The sequence below is a fragment of the Miniopterus natalensis genome, chromosome 3 (assembly GCF_054644295.1).
Source record: "Miniopterus natalensis isolate mMinNat1 chromosome 3, mMinNat1.hap1, whole genome shotgun sequence".
NCBI classification, from domain to species: domain Eukaryota; kingdom Metazoa; phylum Chordata; class Mammalia; order Chiroptera; family Miniopteridae; genus Miniopterus; species Miniopterus natalensis.
The window spans coordinates 35,105,078-35,125,177 of NC_142083.1; the positions used below are offsets into that span (position 1 = coordinate 35,105,078).

A 20,100-nucleotide genomic window follows, 5' to 3' on the forward strand; every position below is an offset into this window, starting at 1 on the left:
AAAGATGCTCAACATCACTAATCACTGGGAAAATGCAAATCAAACCACAGTGAGGTATCACCTCATACCTATTAGGATGGCTACTATCAAAAGGAAAAACAAAGCAAATTAACAAGCGTGAGGACGTGGAGAAATTGGAACCCTGTGCATTATTGGTGGGAATGTAAAACCGTGTAGCTGCTATGGAAAACTGGTGTTTCCTCAAAAATTTAAAAATGGAATTACCATATGATCCAGCAAGTTCACATCTGAGTATAGACCCCCAAAAATTGAGTACAGGGTCTCGACTATACATTCATCAGCACTGTGTTAAAGTACATGGTTACCTCATCATCTCTAGCTGGGCACAAGACTGCACCCGAGGTACGTACCCTTGGCCAGAATCGAACCCCAGGACCCTTCAGCCCACGGGTCGACGCTCTGACCACTGAACAAAACTGGCTAGGGGTACAGTCCATCTCCTGTGAACTGTTGATTCAAGTTCTTTGTCAACCTATCAAATAGAGTGTTTCAAATTTTATCAGTTTATATGAATTTGTTTTATGTATATAAACAAATATATTGCTGGATCATACAGTAATTCATATAAATATATGCACACACACACACAGACATACATTTTAAAAAGAACCTTTATAGTTTTTGTAATTTGATTTCTTTTTACACTTCCAATTTTGGTATTGTTAGATAATCCCAGATCATTCCTTTCCTTACCTTTTATATGAAATTCTTACATAAATTAGATCTGTATATGTTCTTTATCCTATTCCATTGCCCTGCTGGTACCTCACTGCTTTAAATAATGTAGCTTTATATTATTATTATCAAGATAATGTATTTTAATATCTAATAACAGTTCATCATTCCTCTTTTCAAAATTTATTTGCCAAGTTTTCAGCTTTTATTATTTACTAGTGCCAACTAAATGCTCTCCCTTTAACACAACTATAAATGGTTTATATTGTTACCTTATACTCTATTGTTACCTATTTAAGTAGTATTCAGTGTAGCCATATACCTTTTCACTAGAGATAATTAGATAAGTTTTATTATAATTGCTGACAGTATAATGCATCTCCTTTGACATAATTGTGATGCTACTAATATAGCAATATTCCCAAAAAGTATTAAAGATTATTACTATGTAATATTTATAGAAATAGAAAATTAAATGGCCTAAAAGTCAGGATCAAAACCAAGAACTTCGCCCTGGCTGGTGTGGCTCAGTTGAGCATCATTCTGTGCGCTGAGAGGTCTCGGGTTCGATTCCAGATCAGGGCACATGCCCAGGATGCAGGCTCCATCCCCAGTAGAAGGCATACAGGAGGCCGCCAATAGATGTTTCTCTCTATCAATGTTTCTCTCTCTCTCCCTCTCCTCTCTCTAAAATCAATAAAAACATATTAAAAAAACCACAGTAAGTCAATTCAGACTGGTCTGAGTATGAGAATTCGGTGTAGATCTGGCTACAAAATGTCAGCACTTCAGCGAAGAAAAACTGAAGGTTACTAGCTGTGACTGAATATACTTCTGCTCAAGTCCCATTGTAATAACTTTTAATTGAAGTTAACTTAAGGAAACTTTAAAATACATGATAATGAAATGGCAAATGGAAAGTCCTGGAGAAACAAAACATAGATGTATTTCAAAAATTAACATTCCATCACTCCTAGGCATTGTTATTTCTTACAGCATTAATTTACATTATATTGTTGCTTGAGCCAGTCAAATCTAAATAGTCAATCTAAATAGTTACATAATTTTTTGTTTTTCTCAAAATATTTTTGGTTTTAAGATGTTGGCAAATAATGAAGATTTTATAAAATATAGTAATATAATTTATAAATAAAATACATCACCACAGAATACTAATAAATTTCTTGTAGAAAACATTTAAGTATTTAAGCTTCCTCCTAAAATTTAGAAATACCCAGAAAACATACAACTTGTGAAGATGTAGCAATGTTTACACAATCCTTTTTCAAAGTCTCTTGATATAAACAGCTCTCGGTTCTAATTTCAACTGGTTTGTCCTCAAAACATGATATTTGATGGCAAAGAATGAGATCTTTTCAGAGTTCTTGTATAGTTTTGATCTGTATGAAGACGCTGGATTGAACAAACACAGCCCACAGAATTAAAAATGTGAACACGTGAATGTACAGGATCATGCAGGACACAGAATTCTGAAGTTTTCTGCCTGGAGCTTTTTAATGGAAAATTGTCTTCCTTGGGATTTTTTTCTTTATTCTCTTTTGAGCCTGAGTCTTTGTCTTCCAGTGCCCGAGCAAGCATGTAACTAACTTTTCTTTGATGAGCCAAAGCTTCTTCTTTATCATTCAACTGCATGCACAGAAATTTAAAATGTGCCAGTTAGTCAATAAGTAACAATATAGAACTACAGTCAAAAGTATTTTATCAAAATGTTCAATCTTCAATCTGTTAAATCAACATGAACAAACTAATTAGATGTCTACTCATTCCCAAGCATTATACTACAAGTTATTGAGGATGTTTTTTAAAGTAAGAAGAGAAGACTATTCCTTCTGCTGAAAACTGTAAGTCATCTGAAGGGGGGAGGAAATACATATATGAGTATGTATATATAATCAATATGTACTTCTCTCTGTAAAAGAATGTTGAAGTTATACATAAAATTGTTTTTATTTATATGCAAATAAATAACTTTAACACTCTCCTCTAGATTAGATAAGTATGTTCATGAAATGTGAGTCTCCTAATTTGGTCATCTGTGAAATGGGGATAACAGGACTGATTTCAAGCCTGTGGTTGTGATTAAAGAATGTAATGTGTGAGGAAGTGGATGGACACTTTAAAAATTCCTGAATAAATGGAAGTCTTGTCATGAACATCGTATTTCAGTGCAGATGACAGAGATGCCGCGAGTTAATTACAGGGAGCCCCCTTTTTTCAGAGGTGACGCTTTAAACTTGCACAAGAACATGGATGGGGGAAGGTATAGTGGACGAGTTGAATTAATAAAAAGCAAAAAGAAAGCAAAGATACTAACCAAATCTATTAGCATCTTGAAGACTTCCTGTGGATTATCTTGGTCTTCAGTCCTCTTAGAACTGTTTTCTGAAGGGAGCATACCCAACAGTTTCTGCCCTAAGGTCTTCTTAGTCCTTTGTGATAGTAATCCTAAAATTAAACATGAAAATCCAGCTGAGACATGAAAAGACGCTCATTGATGTAGTACTTCCAGGGAAAGAGGTCAGTATGAACCAAGGCTAACTCACTCCTCAGTCAGTCAGGAGGTCGTCCTCCTCGGGAGACCTCTATCTAGCACAAGTGAGTCAGGGAGCACAGTAGAGTGGGACGAGCACAAGCTTCAGAGCCAGGATGGTAAATGCAAGGAGAGGGCCACAGTGAGAATCCAGAGCAACGCCCTGCCATTCTGTCGCATCACCGCTCTTCAGCTCGCAACAATGGCTGCCCCGTGGGAGAGAATGCAGCCCATGCTACCAGGTCATCTGTCTTCGGAGGAGCCAGCAGTCCAGATTTGTATGTGGCATCTCCCAATTTTAATGCCAGTCACTTACCCACATTATTTAAGAACGTTATGCAGACCCAACTAAACATCTAAGGCCAGTGGCCTCTGAACCATGCAAACTCTGCCTTAGAACCAGAAAGACCTGGACTTAATCTTCACTTAGCTGCTTACTAACTGCATGACCTTGGACACATTCTCTGAGTTTCATTTCTTCACGTCTAGAATAGGAATATTAGTACCTATGCCTCAAGGTTGCTGTGCCGTCAAATAGCACATCTGCTGTGGGAGGAGAGTGGGCAGTTGGCATTTAATGGGTACAGAGTTTCTGTTTGGGAAAATGAAAAAGTTCTGGAGATGGACGGTGGTGATAGTTACACAACAATGTGAATATGCTTAATGTTACTTAAAAATGGTTAAAGTGGTAACTGTTTTAGCACCAAGAAACAAAAAAAATACCACAGAATACCAAGGCTGCCCTCAGAATATACCTGTGACTATTTGCAGTCTGGCTTCTATCAAGGGCATAGCTGAGAGAAGAGGTGCCTGAGGAAGATCATCTACACATTTGTCGTCCGTGGTAGAACTGGATATTCTTAATGTTTTCCACTGATTCCTAAAAGGCTAAATACATGGACTGTGTTTTATTTCCCTGGCAAAAATCCTACTATGACTTGGACATTGAAGTTATATCTTCAGTTTCTATCAAGAAATTATAGAAAACCACCATATAGACATGGACTTTGTATTTACTATAAATTACTGTTGGGGACTTAGCCAGTATATTTGCTTAATGGCCTCCAAGTCTCATGTTCCAAAAGATTTTAGAAGCTAGTTTTAGGACAGTGTGGATGGAGTGCCTCTTTAAGGAGAGTTGAAAAACAAATTGTCTCGTTTTGCCCTAACCTCCACATGATGAACACTCTAAATATGCTTTCCTAACCTTTCTTTACCTGTGTTCACAGTTCTTACTTCCTACTTCTATTCTTAGTGTCCCTTGTAAGCTCCTTCCATTTCAGCAAAGGAATAAGTGAAGGTTAGCTAATGAAGCTAAAATCCACAACACTGGGCCCATGTACTATAACATACTATTTGAAAAGAAAAATCTCATTTTTAATATTACAGGATTCTTACTAGTCCTAAAGTTCATCTGAAAGTGAGATATATTGGAGTTAGGATTATTTCTTTTAATTTTAGACAATATTTAGAAATTTAGTCATCTCAGAATTTTAGTACTGAAACATTTTAACTTCTTATAAACTTAACTCTTTCTTGACTGATAAATGGTTTCACATTGAAATTTTAAATTGAATCTGTATGAATTCTGAATAATACTGATAAATGAAAACTGATACCTTTTAGAGAAACTAAAATTTCTTTTAAGACAGCTACTTTGTTTATATTGGACGATGTGCTTCAATTGTAATTCTCTCATGCCATTTTTATATATTTTGTTTACAGTAATACTTAAAAACAACCATGAACTTTTTTTGATAGGTTTGTGAACCTAAGCCTTAATTTCTGTTTTATTATAAGAATATTTTATTAATTTGTCTAACTTAAGATATTTCCTCTACCCCAAAATGTCTCTTCCAGAACCACACGTCAATCAAGTTTAATTTATAGATACATTTAATGTAGGATTTCACTGTCATTTTACTTCCTTTTTGGCAGTTCCCCTTTAATCATCTAGTACTCTAATTCTTTCTGCCACTAAATATGGTCTTTAAATGAAGTAGCAGAGTACTAAAGAAGATTCTTCTGTTATTTTATGGTTTTGTTGATCTCAATAGCTCATCTGCATATGCAACATCCAGTAACCTCTATCTTCCCGTAGATAATAAATTTTTAAATAAGTCGCAGCTATATATAAAATTTCAATTGTCCATTGTATTAAACGTGCTTAATCAACTTTGGTTATAACCTAAAACAAGTGAAATTACACCTGATTGCTGCCATTACAGTTCATATTTACCATCTTCTTTAAGGTGCTTCCAATTTATCCATTTTGTTTCTTTTTTACACATTTTTTCCATTTGTGTCAATCTCAGTGCCTGGTCATTTTTCCTCATTAGTTGTTGCTCAAATGCAATTCTGAATGCATCTGCCATTATGTAAGCTTCTTCTTTGCTCTTCTGCAAAAGCTGCAGCTGGTTTTGAAAGAAAGTTTGAAAGGTTTCAGAGGCAAAACCAGAATAATACTCGCCTGAATGCCGAGTCAGGTTAGCAAGAGCAGCCTCCCTGCCTAGCGTGGGCCTACTGTCTGTCTTTGGTCTGTTTTATCTGCTTTAATTAGTACTTGCCAGTTCTCTTTGGCAGTAGCTGCCCACTCTGAACTAGATGACCAGAAATTCCCGTTGTGGGGTCTGTCGATTCTGTTAATCCAATTCTTGGATTTCACTATCCTAGACTGGTACTGTGTGTGTTCTGCCAACTAGGAAAAAGGAAGGATGCCAAAGGCTGCATTTCAGTACTGCCTTGGGCCATTCCAGACAATACCACTGAAAATAATCTTGAATATTGCCTTTCAGATACCTCCTATAGTTGACCCTGACTCTGATCTGTGTAACTTTATGCTTCTCCTAATGAACTGCTTATGTTTAGCTGTTAGACTTTAAATTCCGTACCTTCAGTAAAGGTAAAAAAAAAATTTTAATTATGTCCCTTGCACTGTATTTGTTATTAAAACCTAATTATAATGGCAGCTACCATTTGATTAAATGCCGGGCATGTGCTAAACATATGTCTACTTCCTCTATTTCCTACAACAACCTTCCAAACTAGTTATTACCCTTCATTTAACGTGAGTCCAGAGCCACAGAGCTAGAAAATGATGAACCTAAGATTCAAACCTAGGTCTGGCTACCACCATACCTTGCTGCTTTTCTAATAAGCTCCATGTTTATCTCCCCACTGATCAGTGTTGCAGATCCTAGTAATTTTAGGTATAAGTGCACCTTTCCCTCTAATACATAGTAATTTTAGGGCCACTTATAAACAAAAGAAATAGAATTTAGGAAATAACAATCTTAGTCAAACAACTTTATGTGGCTAAGTATCATGCCAAGTATTATTTGTATTCTGGAGCCATGTAAACTTATAAAATAAGTTAATGCTATTGTTTAAAATTAAGCATGTTTTCCATCGCCAATAACTACCAAAATGAAGCTGGTAATTGCAGATATTTCCATTTGTTCTACTGACAGAAACAAAACCAAAGCTTTTACTGTTTTGATAGCACGCTACCTCCTGTTTGAGCTGAAGAAGCATTTTCTGAGCTGACGCTGCTGTTTTGGCACAAGAACAGGGGCTCCCTCCAGGACCATGACAAAGGCAGGCTCCCAGCACCGCAAGCTTTAAATCCAAAAGTACATCCCATTACTAAGTGTCCAGTGCTTAGCAGACACAAATGCAGGGGCACACCCACACATACCCATGCACATTTCTAGTCAAGCATCTGATCCAAAGAAACTGGAAAGGAAAACACAAATAGAAGAAAGCTGAGACCAATATTTCAGGATCCAGGTGAAGGCTGGTTACATGCATATGAGGAAAGAAGGTTGTTACTTGAAACAAAAACATAATGGAATTCTACCTTCCTTCTTTTCCCTCTCCCCCTTCACCTTTAACCGGGCACCAGTTTCCTATAGTTCTGAATCGTTGGCAGGAACTTGGCCTAATGAAGCAAATATTAGCATCCACAATGTGGACTTTCTGTACTGGACTTGGCCCTGCTGCCCAGCAGTCATTACTGCAAGCTCCTGCCAGGGAGAGTTGCATACTCAGAAATGAATGAATTTTAATGTTAATGAGAAAAGCTGTCCACTCCTAAAAACCAGTCTATAATTATGTCCTGTGAGACCCTACTAAAATAGCTTCTGCTAAAACTGTAAAAATGAGGAATAAAAGGAAGTGGCTGGCACATCCCTTAATCTCCAGCAATGCCATGCATGCAGGGTATGGTACCAGCAAGACAAGAACCGACCTGGGCAAACCCATGGGCCTCTCAGCCTCAAGTTGCTAAGTATGGTGCTCTCCTAGAACATGGAACAGATGGCGATGGCAGAAAGGAAAGAATTTCTACCCTGCTAAGCTTTCATACCTGCTTACTCACCTCAAGGCCCGAAACCTCTGTAAAGTCACTTTTATCACCGCACATGTTTTCCTGAACCATCTTCTGCTGTTTGATATCAAGCATAGCAAGGGCTTCCAAGTGCTGTTGATTCAAGCCTAGGAAGGGCCGTATAAGAACATGTTAGTTACGAGGGCTAACTCTGGCCTCGCCTAATCTTATTACATTAACACCTATGCTCATTCATTACAAGCAATGCATATACAACAGGCATTGTCCACAAAATTTGGCTCCACCCAGAAAATCTGATAGTGGGTATCGAGTGAGATAATACATGTGTAACACTAGATTAAATGTTATTTCAAATGTGGAAGTATCTTAACTCTGTAACTGAAATCTGGTCATTTACTTGTGGAAAATTTGAAGCATTTTCAAAGAGAAAACAGACAAAGGCAAATTATTCAGTCTTTGTAGATCATGAGACAACCAGATGATGGGATCTCATACTTGTTTTATGTCAAACATACCAGCGACCCTAACTCTATCAGATTTTTTTATTAAGAGTTTTCACAAGAGGATCTCAAACCATTTAGAACAAGGGCCCTGCTATCTACTGGAGAGCAGAAAACCGAGACTTCCCTCTTGCTGCAGGGCGGGGTGGGAGTAAGGGAGGGGAGGGGCGTGGTCGTGAGCAGTTCCGCTGGGAGCTCTAACCTAGCCCAGAAGTCTCCCCCGGCTCCAATCCCTGGTACCGGGAGGCACGGGTATGTGCTCTTCCCACCCAGGGCTCGGCCCGGCTCACTCAGCTACGCGACGTGCAGGGCCCCTCAGGCCATGACCGGATTCAGAATGTGTTTGTCCCCTTCAAGCCACCACTTTAAAATAGTTTCTGCCCAGCATGGAGAACTAAAGAGTTGGGTGTGCAGCTCGGCGGTCAGACCGCCGTATGCTTTACAGAGTGGCTCCCCAACCTTTCCAGCACCACCTGGCGCCACAGTCCCGCCGCGCTGCTGGCTGTTCCTGTGCTGCGCTCACTCCCCTGTGAGTCGCTGGTAACTGCCGACTGAACTGCTCACTTTTACTTTATTTTCTCAGTCACCATTCATCCCCTGTGTACCCTCTTCCACCTCCCCCACTCCCCCCCAGGACTGTTCACTTTTAAATGGTAATTTTGTTATGTGAATTTCACCTAAAATATTTTTAAATTAAAAAATAACTAAATGATGCATTTCTTCTATTATTCTTGAAATATATTACTTCAAAATACTAGCACTTTGTCTCTATTGATATGTGTGTTCTTAACACAGGACACTATATAAAATGAATCCTTTAACATAATATTTAAAAGAATCATCAAAATACCAGTCTTACGTGCATTTGCAGACTTCAGCATTTTAATTTCTTCTGTTTTCAGTTTCAAATTTTCTTTGAAGACTGCGTTTTCACAGTTTAGCCTGGAAAAAAGTATCCTCCAAATAACTAAAACATTAGCACTTTGTACTTAAACAATGTTTTCATCCCATAATTAGAGCACAAAAACCTCAATATAATTTTTCCTACTTCAAAACAGTCTGGGATTTATATGTCACAAAATAGACAGTTTAAAGGAGTGTGGCAAGGTTTTGAACATACTCTAAACCCTCTGTATAGCTGAGAAAGAATCGGAACCAGAAGTATCTCTGAGGCATCCATCTTGAAACTCAACCTCTTTACTAAAGTTCCAATTCAGCTTAATAACATTTGACTACCAACATATGTAAGGCTTAGGCCACTTTCAAAAACCTGCATAAAAAGATACACCGGAAGCTTTGTCTGTCGACTACAAACTAGAATTACTTACAAGAGTTCCTGAAGTGCCCAACATCAAAGGCTTAAACATTTTTTTTGGTAATTAAAACCAGTAGCCAAATTGTCTGGTCAATTTCTGACTTTAATAAAATACCTGTTAAGACATTTTGTAAGCAATGTTTGTGCGAAATGTTATATGCTGTGCTCAGGATTGGCCTCAGATCATTAAAACAGTGGTCATGGAGTTAAAGTCTCCCAATTTAAACGAAATGCAAACCTAGGCATCTGGTTCTATGAATTACTTAACAAATTAATGCAAAATGAAGTCAGGTTCTCACGCAAGGTGTGTGGCCCTTGAGGAATCAAGCACCTTTGTTAGTAACCCTCTTCCTAATACTCTAGATGAGTTTCCCAGAGAGTTCTCATTAACGCTGAGGTTATGAGGAAATTCTTCAGCTGCTCATTGTATTAGATCCACTTAAATCACTTTATAAATTACTTTATAAACTGTAATTTAAAAAAACAACTCAGTCAAATGCATTAGCTTTGCTATCTGGTTAACTATTTTTGTGCAGACCTTATAATGAAGCGTCTTCTGCCAGGTCTGCTTAATTGATGAGGGTCTGAAACGGCACTCTATCAACCAAGTGTAAATCTGTGTACGTGAATCAGAATTTCCTGGGCTCTGTGCAGCCAAAACAAAATACTACACGCCCCCCCAAAAAAATCCAAAAACAAAATTAGGTAAACAACACTATCAAAAAAAAAACAACCCAAAATATATTCTCTTGATGAGGCTGTGGGAAACAGGCACTGTCACGAGTTGCTGGTATGAGTTCAGAGAGGAATTTGGCAACATCTAATAAATCCACATATGCATTTACCTTCTGACCCAGCAATTCCACTTCTAAGAAACTACCCTGAAAATACATCTCCAACAACGCAAAGCACATGTGTCAAGGTTATTTACGGCACCTTTGTTTATAAACACAAATATTGGAAACAAGCTAAGTGCCTGTACACAGGAGAATGGTTGAGTTCACTATGTATGGCACATCTACACTAGAGTGATTTCCACAATATATTATTAATGGAAAAAATCAAAGTACAAACTAATATCTACTGTAAACTATCTGTTGTGTAAAAAAGAAGGGAAAATAATAAAACATGCATATATCTGCCCATGTGGGCAAACAGAAACACAGCAAAGATAAATCAGAAAACACTAAGATTGGTTATCTGCAGGTGCTGAGGGGAGGAAGCCTGGCAGGAGGTGGGGTGGGGCAGAGGGTGTGGTGAGTAGAATCACGCTTCTCTGAATATACCTTTCTGACTAGTTCTGACTTTTGGAAGCATGTCAATGTTTTACAAAGTCAAAAATAAAATAAGTCAACACTTACAGTGAAAAAAACCTAAAACAGGATACAAATAGAAACATGATCTTACATAAACAGCGTAACCATGCTAAAGAGAAGAAACTAACCGAGTAACTTTTGAACACAGGATTTTGACTACATACCCTCAGGCTACAGAGAAAACCATAACCGAACACTGAAACTCCGGCTAGTGGGTTTTCTTTCACAGTGCTCTGCACAGCAACATTAGGACTATTTCCGCATAGTCTACAATGGAACGACACGTAACAAGAACACTAAAACTAACAGAAAAACATGGAGCTGGCAAGCGGATAAGCAGTAAAAATTTTATAATATTTACACTTACCTCAAGAAAAAAGAAAGCCTGAGCTACATTTGAATTACACACATTTCAAAGATTCCCAAAGAAAAACTATGGAATAATAATATACAAACCTGTCATATTTTTGGATCCAAGATTCTTCTAAATTTTTAAATCTATTCTGATCAAATTCTATTTTCCATTGCAAGGCATTTATTTCCTATAGAAAGAAAGCAGCACTTTCATGGAAAATTTTACAAAATCACTTCAGGGCACTGTGAATAGCTGAAATAAATTATCTAATCATTTCACAGATATAAATAGGTTAAAGAAAAAAAAAACGAATTATTGCTCAAAAAAGAGTCTATGACATTTGTAAACCCATATAACATAGCTCTTTAGCACTCAAAATAGCTTTGCCAAAGCTTGCTTACTATAGGAGAAATTTCAAATTGTTTAGCTTACAAATTTGCTGATCCAAACCTAGATTTCTCAACATCCCCCACCCCCCAGCCCCGCAACCCACGCAGGCTCCACGAGCCATGTACACTCCTGGGGGTCTGAGCCCAGGGCCATCCCACGGGAACATGACTTTTGAAGGTGACTCCTACCTACCCTTTTAGTGAGGATGAGTTGGTCAGACAAAGGCAGGCCCAGGAAGCAGAGAAAGAAAAGAAGAAAAATAGAAAGTGTCAACTTGGAAAGCCTCCCACTACCTTAAAATGAGGAAATACAGAAAACCTGGACTCTTTGTCCATTTGACAGTCTGTCTAGATTATAAACTCTAGAAAAGGGAAGGAACCATATGAAGTGAAGCACACCTAGCAGAGGGTGTGCACCCATGAGTCAGGTGAACCTCACGGAAATTCTATTTGAGAGCTTGTTGGATTAAACGAGTCTGTGCTAAAAATGCAAATACCTTCTCCAAGGATCTCTTTTCGTCCACAATTTTTTGAAATACTGCCTGGGTGTGACTTGTGGCTTTGCCAAATATTGCCTAAGAAAAATAAAAATCATATCAGTACAAATTAAATTTCTAATCACTCCTATATGCACAATGAAGTTCACATTTTTATTTTAAGACAATAGAAAATTAATTTGAGATGAGAATTTCCACAGAGACCACCTTTTGTGGAGCGTTTGATAGTTCAAAAGTCAGAAGATCTTGGTTTGGGTCTTTCTCAATGAATGTGAGAATTCATGGGAGGATTTTCCACACAAAGACTTGTATACAACATTCATAATGGCCAAAAAGTGGAAACCCAAATGCCCGTCCATTGGTGAATGGAAAAACAAAGTAAACAAAATGTGCTATACCTGTACAATGGAATATTGTTTGGCAATAAAAAGGAAGAAAGTACTGATACATGCTACACCATGCTTGAACCTCAAAAACATGCTACCTATAAGAATCCAGATGCAAAAGAATCCATACATATTGTATGATTCTATTTATATAAAATAGAAAACGCAAATCTATAAGACAGAAGGTTGGGAATGGGAATGGGGAGTGGCTGCTAATGTGTATGAGGTTCCCTTTAGGGGTGTTGAAAATGTTCTAAAAGTAAGTTGTGGTGATGGTTGCACAACTCTAAGTTTAGTAAAAATGAACTGCATGCTTAAAACGAGTGACTTTCATAGCATGTAAATTATACCTCAACAAAGCTGTTGGCAAACCTAGACTCAAAAAGCAGCTCAGCTACATCGAGCACTGCAGCTTTTGTTTTAGAGCTAACACCACACCACTTGGTTGGGATGCCAAAGTGATGGTAGTTTAGAAACTTACCATGCTCTGCAGAACTTTCAGTGCTTCCTCTTTACCTTCACGCTGTCTTTGAGATGCCTCAAGTTCAGTTTTTAAAATTTCTACCTCCTGAGGGGAGAGATGAAATTAGTTTTCTTATCTGCAAGATGTGCAACCCCAAATGACCAAGAGGATGGTCTACATTTAAGCTCAACATACAGTGTGACTCAAAGCACTCTGCCCTTATAAATGAGGTTGGAAATTCCTAGAGGCTCTATAAGGGGACCAGAAAGGCCAAAATTGAGAGCCTCACTATCAGGTGCCATTTATAACTCAAAGCCCAAATCTTTTGCTTTTACCCATCTAGGCGACTCAGCTAAGAATTTGGGGGGGGGGGGAATCCTTAGGCCACATAAAATAAGCACATGACCATTCACACAGCTACAGTAGTTATTATGGGTTGAGTCGTGCCCCCCCCCAAAAGAAACATTCAAGTTCTAACTGTTGGTGCTGTGAATGTGACCTTATTTGGAAATAGGGTCTTTGCAGATATACTCAAGTTAAAATGAGGTCAGATTGGATTAGGATAAGCCCCAATGACTGGTGTCCTTATAAAATGAGAAAAATTTGGTCATAGACATACAGGGAGAAGGCCATATGATAACAGAGACAGAGACTGGAGTGATACAGCTACAAGGCAAGGAATGCCAGGGACAAGGACTGTCGGGGGCAGCTACCAGAAGCTAGGAAGAGAGAAAGGATTCTTCTCGAGACCTTGAGGAGGTAATGTGGCCCCTCGACGCCTTGATTTTGGAATTCTAGCCGTCGGAGCTAAGAGAATAAATCTGTGTTAAGCCCGCAGCGTGTGGAACATACACTAAGATGGGCTTCCTGTTTCCCACAAGATAGGCACCTGCCCCCACACAGAAATGCCTTCTCCCAGCAGGCTCAACAACCTCCTGGGACCCCCTGGGATACCTCCTGGTTCTCTGACTTCAAGTAGGTTAAATTAAGTCATTTCAAGCCACATACACAGGGAAGGCAGACGGAAGGAAGTGATAACTACTTTCTCCAGGAGAAGGCTGCGAAGGAGTAGGCTGGGGTGAAGGAGCGCTGGAGGGCCTGCTGACGCAGCCTTTCTGAGAGGGGAGGACAAGAAGCGAGGAGGCCAGCTCAGGTTTACCCTGTGGCTCACCCAGAACACCTGCAAAGCCAACATCTGCCTTCCATGCAACTTTAGGATCACTTAAACAAAATATCCACCAGTGGACCTTTATTCACATGAGAATTTTTACATTAGCCAGACCTACCTCTAATGCTTCATCAAGACGTTGCTTTAATTCTGCATTTGACAATTCTGAATTAGACTCTATTAGAAAAAACACACGTTTTCTTTAATTAAATAAGGACATTTGTTTATAGATTATCATATATAGATTTCCCCTAAATTGCAAAGAGAAAAAAATTGTAATAAACCAAAGAATGACAAAAATAAGTACCTTAAAATATTTCACAAAGAACCACATACTTTGAATAAAAAGACTTTAAAAAGGACCTAAAATACAACTTGTAAATAAGTTGGTTACTACATACAAACATAATACAAAAAACCATGGATGTTGGTGAGTGAAATAAATAAGTTTTGGTGTTTGGCTTAAGTTTGACGGATGTAGTGATGTGACAGCTAAGAAAGAACCCGAGTGTCATTTCTGTCCAAAGAGAAGGAATAGAGGTCTCCTGTAATTTCAACTATTCTCTCCTTATATGACCAACTGAGGCGTTACACTGAGCTTTCCAGGAGCTTCATTTCTTCGTGGTCTCCCGGGTGACAGAAAAACATGAACATGGTAAGTTATAAGCAAGAGGAAAAGAAGTAAAGGGAGAAAAAAAATAGCAAGAATATTTTGAGGGATATTAAACTTTTCTCAAAACAATTTTTTCCTTTGCTGTTCTGGACTTTCATCAGCATGACAGTATCCAAGGTAAAACTTAAATCATATTTTTACTCTGATGATATAAGGTTCCAAGGAGGGGCAGAAGTGACATTGGATTGACAGTGACAAGTTCTGTCTCATGAATACTTGTGATGGCAGAATAATGGCCCCAAACAATGTCCAGTCTTAATCCTCATAACCTGCAAATACACAGCAAAAAGGACTTTGCAGGTGCGATGTACTTGGAGACGGAAGACTATCCTGGGTTACCCAGCTGGGTCTGGTGGACTCACAGGTCCTTATAAATGAAGGAGGAAGGCAGAGGAGTCAGGGTCAGATTGAGGCAGCATCAGAAAGACTCGACCAGCCACTGCTGGCCTCAAAGAGGGAGCAAGGGGACCAGGGGACAAGGAATGCAGGTGGCTGCTAGAAGCTGGAAAAGGCAAGGGAATGGATCCCCTCCTAGATCCTCCAGAAGGAAGGCAGCCCTGCCGACAGCTTGATTTCAGCCCAGTGAGACCTGTTTTGGACTTCTGACCTACAAAACTGTAAGATAATAACTTTGTGTGGTTTTAAACCATTAAATTTCTGGTAATTTGGAAATTACCTTTTAGGAAACACAATAATCTTACCCAGAATCAGGTCAACTTTGATAAAAAGAAGTCCATAACAACAAAACAGGAGCTCATACTATTACTGCTGCATCTCATTTCTATCCCAGTGGTTTCCCCAGGTTTTTACAAAGGCATCTTAGCATCGTGTTCAGTTTTCAACATCTTGCTTGCAAAACAGTGTGCATTCCTATGCGTGGCACAGAGTTGGAGGAAAAGTGTATAAATAATCCCATCCTAATTTCAAGGAGGAGTCTGAGAGATGGGGATAGATCCCCAGCTGCAACATGCTGCTTGTAAATCTGAAACCAGGTTTCTTAAATTATTTTTGTGTTGTTCTAATTTGTGTTTGTTCCACTTTGGCAGGGAAGTTTTACAATGTGGGTTACAAAAGATTCAGCCACAAGAGCTGTGCCACGGCGTAGGCATGGACCCTTCCTCGGGTTCCCAACCACTGTGGAGTTGTATCATTCTATCACAGTATGATCCTGAACTTCATTCTTTCCTTAATGTATGGCATAATTTATTAATAGTTAAAATAAATTAAGATTAATTTTGTTTTGATAATTTTTGAGAATTTCATGGTATCCCTAAAATAATGTGAAGCATTCATGTTCTGCGGGTAACACTCCTCCCCCAGATAAGCACCAGGCTTGCGGTGCTCAATGTCACCTCCTTAGAGAGGCCTCCCCTGACCCCTGCCTAAAACAGCAGTGTGCTGGCCTCTCCAGTGGCTCACTATCCCCTCACTCACGCTGTTCTACAGCTGCTGATTGTAGGGTTAGTCTATCTCCTGGACTAGAATGTAAACTCCAAGGCATTAGGGCGTTTGACTATTTTATTCAATGTTTCCCAGAGTTCAGAACCGTCCCAGGCACCTAACAGGCACCCAATAAATATCTGTTGAAAAAGGAAAAAAAATGCCCAGCCGGGGTGGCTCAGCGGTTGAGCGTCAACCTATGAACTTGGAGGTCCACATGCCCGATTCCTGGTCAGGGCACATGCCCAGGTTGCGGGCTCGATCCCCAGCAGGGGGCGTGCGGGAGGCAGCCGATCAGTGACTCTCATCATTGATGTTTCTCTTTCCCTCTCCTTTCCTCTCTCTGAAATCAGTAAAAATGTATTTTTTTAAAAATAAAGCAAAAAGAATAAATGAAGAATACCACTACACCCCCCAAAAAAGCAAGGTAGGTAATTATTTACCAGTATCACTAACATATGTGTATCAATGCAGAATAACTAGTGTACTGCACGGCTGAACAATTCTTGGAAATAGAAACATCAATCACATCTGAACCATCACCAGTCTGCAGAGGGGAACAGCGGTAGTTTCCAAATGCTCCCTGGCGACCGCTGTCCCGCTAGGAAGGCGGAAGCGGGGGGGGGGGGGGGGGGGGGGGGGGGGGGGGGAGCGCGGGGAGGAGGGGCGGGGAGAGGAGGGGGCGAGGGCGGGGCGGGGCGGGGGCAGGGGGCCGAGAGGAGGAGGGGGCGGGGGCAGGGGGCCGAGAGGAGGAGGGGGCGGGGGCAGGGGGCCGAGAGGAGGAGGGGGGCGGGGGCAGGGGGCCGAGAGGAGGAGGGGGGCGGGGGCAGGGGGCCGAGAGGAGGAGGGGGGCGGGGGCAGGGGGCCGAGAGGAGGAGGGGGGCGGGGGCAGGGGGCCGAGAGGAGGAGGGGGCGGGGGCAGGGGGCCGAGAGGAGGAGGGGGCGGGGGCAGGGGGCCGAGAGGAGGAGGGGGCGGGGGCAGGGGGCCGAGAGGAGGAGGGGGCGGGGGCAGGGGGCCGAGAGGAGGAGGGGGCGGGGGCAGGGGGCCGAGAGGAGGAGGGGGCGGGGGCAGGGGGCCGAGAGGAGGAGGGGGCGGGGGCAGGGGGCCGAGAGGAGGAGGGGGCGGGGGCAGGGGGCCGAGAGGAGGAGGGGGGCGGGGGCAGGGGGCCGAGAGGAGGAGGGGGCGGGGGCAGGGGGCCGAGAGGAGGAGGGGGGCGGGGGCAGGGGGCCGAGAGGAGGAGGGGGCGGGGGCAGGGGGCCGAGAGGAGGGGGGCGGGGGCAGGGGGCCGAGAGGAGGAGGGGGCGGGGGCAGGGGGCCGAGAGGAGGAGGGGGCGGGGGCAGGCGTCCTCACCAGCGCTGCCGAGTCGTGGGCGGCAGGGAACCGCGGGCCCAGCGGGGGGCGCGTCTCCGGGCCCCGAGCCCCGGGAAGCGGCACCGCCCCTCCCTCCCCCTTTAGCGGGAGGGCTGAAGTTCCTTTCCTCTGCTCTTCGGGACGTAGGCAGCTGTGAGCCCGGCACTTCGTAAAGGCCGCCGGGCCTCCTTCCCAGGCCGTAGCCTAGGTCGCCGTCGGCCATGTCCTCGGCCGCCTCCCGGGCCCGCGCGCCCGCCTCGCTCGGGGGCCTGGCCGCCCCGCTCATCAGCCAGCTGCCGTCCTCACCATAAGGAGCGACGGGTCATCTGCAGTGAAGAACAGCGGTAGTTACAACACCGTCAGTAGAAGAACGTTGGGTTTCCCAGGGGAGAAAAGTTCCTTTTTGTGTAAGCACCGGCACACAAACGCCATCCAATTCAACATTTCAGGACTTTTTAGGTGAGAAAAATTCCCACTTCTTAGCTCAAAGATGCAGCGAATGGTAAGGAAGCAGGAAAGGCTGTTACTGAGTAATTTACTGACCACGATAAAGCACATGGGTCTCTGCCAAGGAAACAGAACACTCTGGATACACAAGCACATAAAGGAAAGAGTTCCATTTTCACAAGCCTAAGTAAGAGCTATATAAAATTCAGGCAAGTCTCTGAAAAACGAGCCTTCCAGTGACTAAGGTCATCCCGCCTCTGTCCTTCCACAGCCCTTTACTCAGCTAGGATGCTCAGGCCTTTGCGGTTTCTCCTACAGACCCACTTGGTTCACTTGCTGTTTCTGTGCAGACACTATTAGCAAGGGTTTTGAATATGGGACAGAGATAGGTGGGAGGGGCGCAGGTGCCCCACCTCTCTCAAGTCAGATTGCCCCTGGGTTCAAAAACCAAACTGCAATGCAACCAGATGCTCATCTCTGCCTGTCCCCTCAGCCTAGGCTGACTGCCCTGGCCTCCAGGACATTCCTGCCCAGAGCTTTGTGTTATGCTCTTCCCCCAGAGTTTCATGACCTAACATACTCCTTCATATTTTACTCATTTTTCAAATCACGCCACTAAAAGGGGGAAGGTAATGCAAAAGAGGGAGCCCAGTGAAGCTGAGTGGCTCCAGCCTACCTAGGGTGCCTCTCAAGAGGTAGGGCATCCTGAAAATGTCCCCCGCCAGAGTCCAAACCCGCTCTAGAAGGCCCTAAGAGGAATGTGAGCTCCACAAGGGCAGGCGTTTTCATCTGTTTGGATCACCACTGCATTCCTAGTGCCTAAAATTGAGACATAATTGGTGCTCAATAAAGACTTGTTTAATAAAAGAACAGCCCGGTCGGGTGGCTCAGTTGGTTGAGCATCGTCCTGTGCACCAAAAGGCTGCGAGTTCGGTTCCCAGTCAGGGCACATGCCCGGGTTGCAAATTCGATCCCTGGTTGGGGCACATACAGAAGACAATGTTTCTCTCTTTACCTCTGTCTCCCCTTTCCTCTCTCTAAGCATGTCCTCAGGTAAGGATTAAAAAGCAAACAAACAGGAACAAACAAAACCCCAACAACAGAAAGAATAAAACCAAGAAGGAATCTACAGACTGGAATCCACTTGCCTCTAGGGCAGGAAAACAAAAGTCGCCTCAGCAAGGCTGCACACTGGGCGCCACGGGCCTGCCCTTCCTGGGAGAAAGAGTCTCCAGGTAGACAGGCCCTACAGGGGAACCAGCACTGAGCCTTCTGGGTCTGAAGACCAGTTAGGCACCTACCTGGCGGCTGGAGAGCACCTGAAATGCTCAGCCTAGTACAGAGTGCAGTTAAGAGGGACTTTCACCACCAGATGTTTCAAAACAGCTGCCGCTGTAGTTATTTAGAAATATTCCCTCCTTTTCACAAGGCTCATTAAAAAAGAAGAAACGAAACTCATCTTACATATTTTTCTAAATATCCTGCTGTTTAAGTAGATGCTTACTAGGACTTTCAAAATAAATCTTAGGCTTTCAAAAGTAATTTAATCTCATTTTTCGCTAAGATGTCTCTTTTATTCTTCCACTATTAAAACCACACATAGACACCAAGCAAATCTGATCATGTAGGAAGGGCTTTCTGTTGTTTTTAGGGTCAAAGTGCCATATATTTTCAATGCGTGAAAACAAAGGCCCTTAAGCCCTGGCCAGTATGGCTCCGTTGGTTGGAAAGTCATCCCATACACCAAAAGGTGATGGGGTCAATTCCCAGTTAGGGCACATACCTAGGTTTCGGGCTCGATCCCCCGACACGGTGCATATAGGAGGCAAATGATTGAAGTTTCTCTCTCTCTCTCTCTCTCTGCCTCTCTTTCTAAACTAAAAAAATAAAACAATAAAATCAAAGGCGCTTAAAAGATTTGAGGTAATACATCATAAAAGAAGATACAGATACAGAGATGGAAAAAAAAATCATTAGTCATCCAGGAACTGTCAATTTAAACTACAATGACAGTCCATCACCTACTACTGCCAATTTCAAGTGTTGCTGAGGATGTGGACATCCACATACTCATACTGTTGGTAGGATTATAAAATGGCACAAACACTGTGAAAAGTTTGACAGTTTCTATTTACCCAAGAGAAACAAAAACATGCTCATACAGAGATGTACGCATGAATGCTCATAGCATTATTCAAATTAGC

At 41.9% G+C, this 20,100-nt stretch overlaps 1 protein-coding gene across 1 annotated transcript; it reads right to left on the minus strand.

Annotated features, from left to right (window-relative positions):
* Positions 1 to 39: 39 nt before the first annotated feature.
* CCDC125 (coiled-coil domain containing 125) lies at positions 40 to 18,275 on the minus strand. Its single transcript, XM_087815401.1, has 11 exons — positions 17,450 to 18,275; positions 14,103 to 14,161; positions 12,835 to 12,921; positions 11,968 to 12,045; positions 11,183 to 11,268; positions 8,955 to 9,037; positions 7,626 to 7,741; positions 6,758 to 6,865; positions 5,487 to 5,661; positions 3,032 to 3,162; positions 40 to 2,343 (listed from the first exon to the last, which is right to left on the minus strand). The coding sequence occupies exons 1-11, from the start codon at positions 17,733 to 17,735 to the stop codon at positions 2,035 to 2,037; spliced, it is 1,518 nt and encodes a 505-aa protein (XP_087671527.1). The 5' UTR covers positions 17,736 to 18,275; the 3' UTR covers positions 40 to 2,034.
* Positions 18,276 to 20,100: the final 1,825 nt, after the last annotated feature.

Coding starts and splice junctions, on each gene's coding strand:
- CCDC125 (XM_087815401.1), bottom strand. CDS start 17,735: ATGAGCGGGGCGGCCAGGCCCCCGAGCGAGGCGGGCGCGCGGGCCCGG. Junction 12,922..14,102: donor GTCTTGATGAAGCATTAGAG/GTAGGTCTGGCT, acceptor CTCTCCCCTCAG/GAGGTAGAAATTTTAAAAAC. Junction 11,269..11,967: donor AAAAGAGATCCTTGGAGAAG/GTATTTGCATTT, acceptor TTCTTTCTATAG/GAAATAAATGCCTTGCAATG.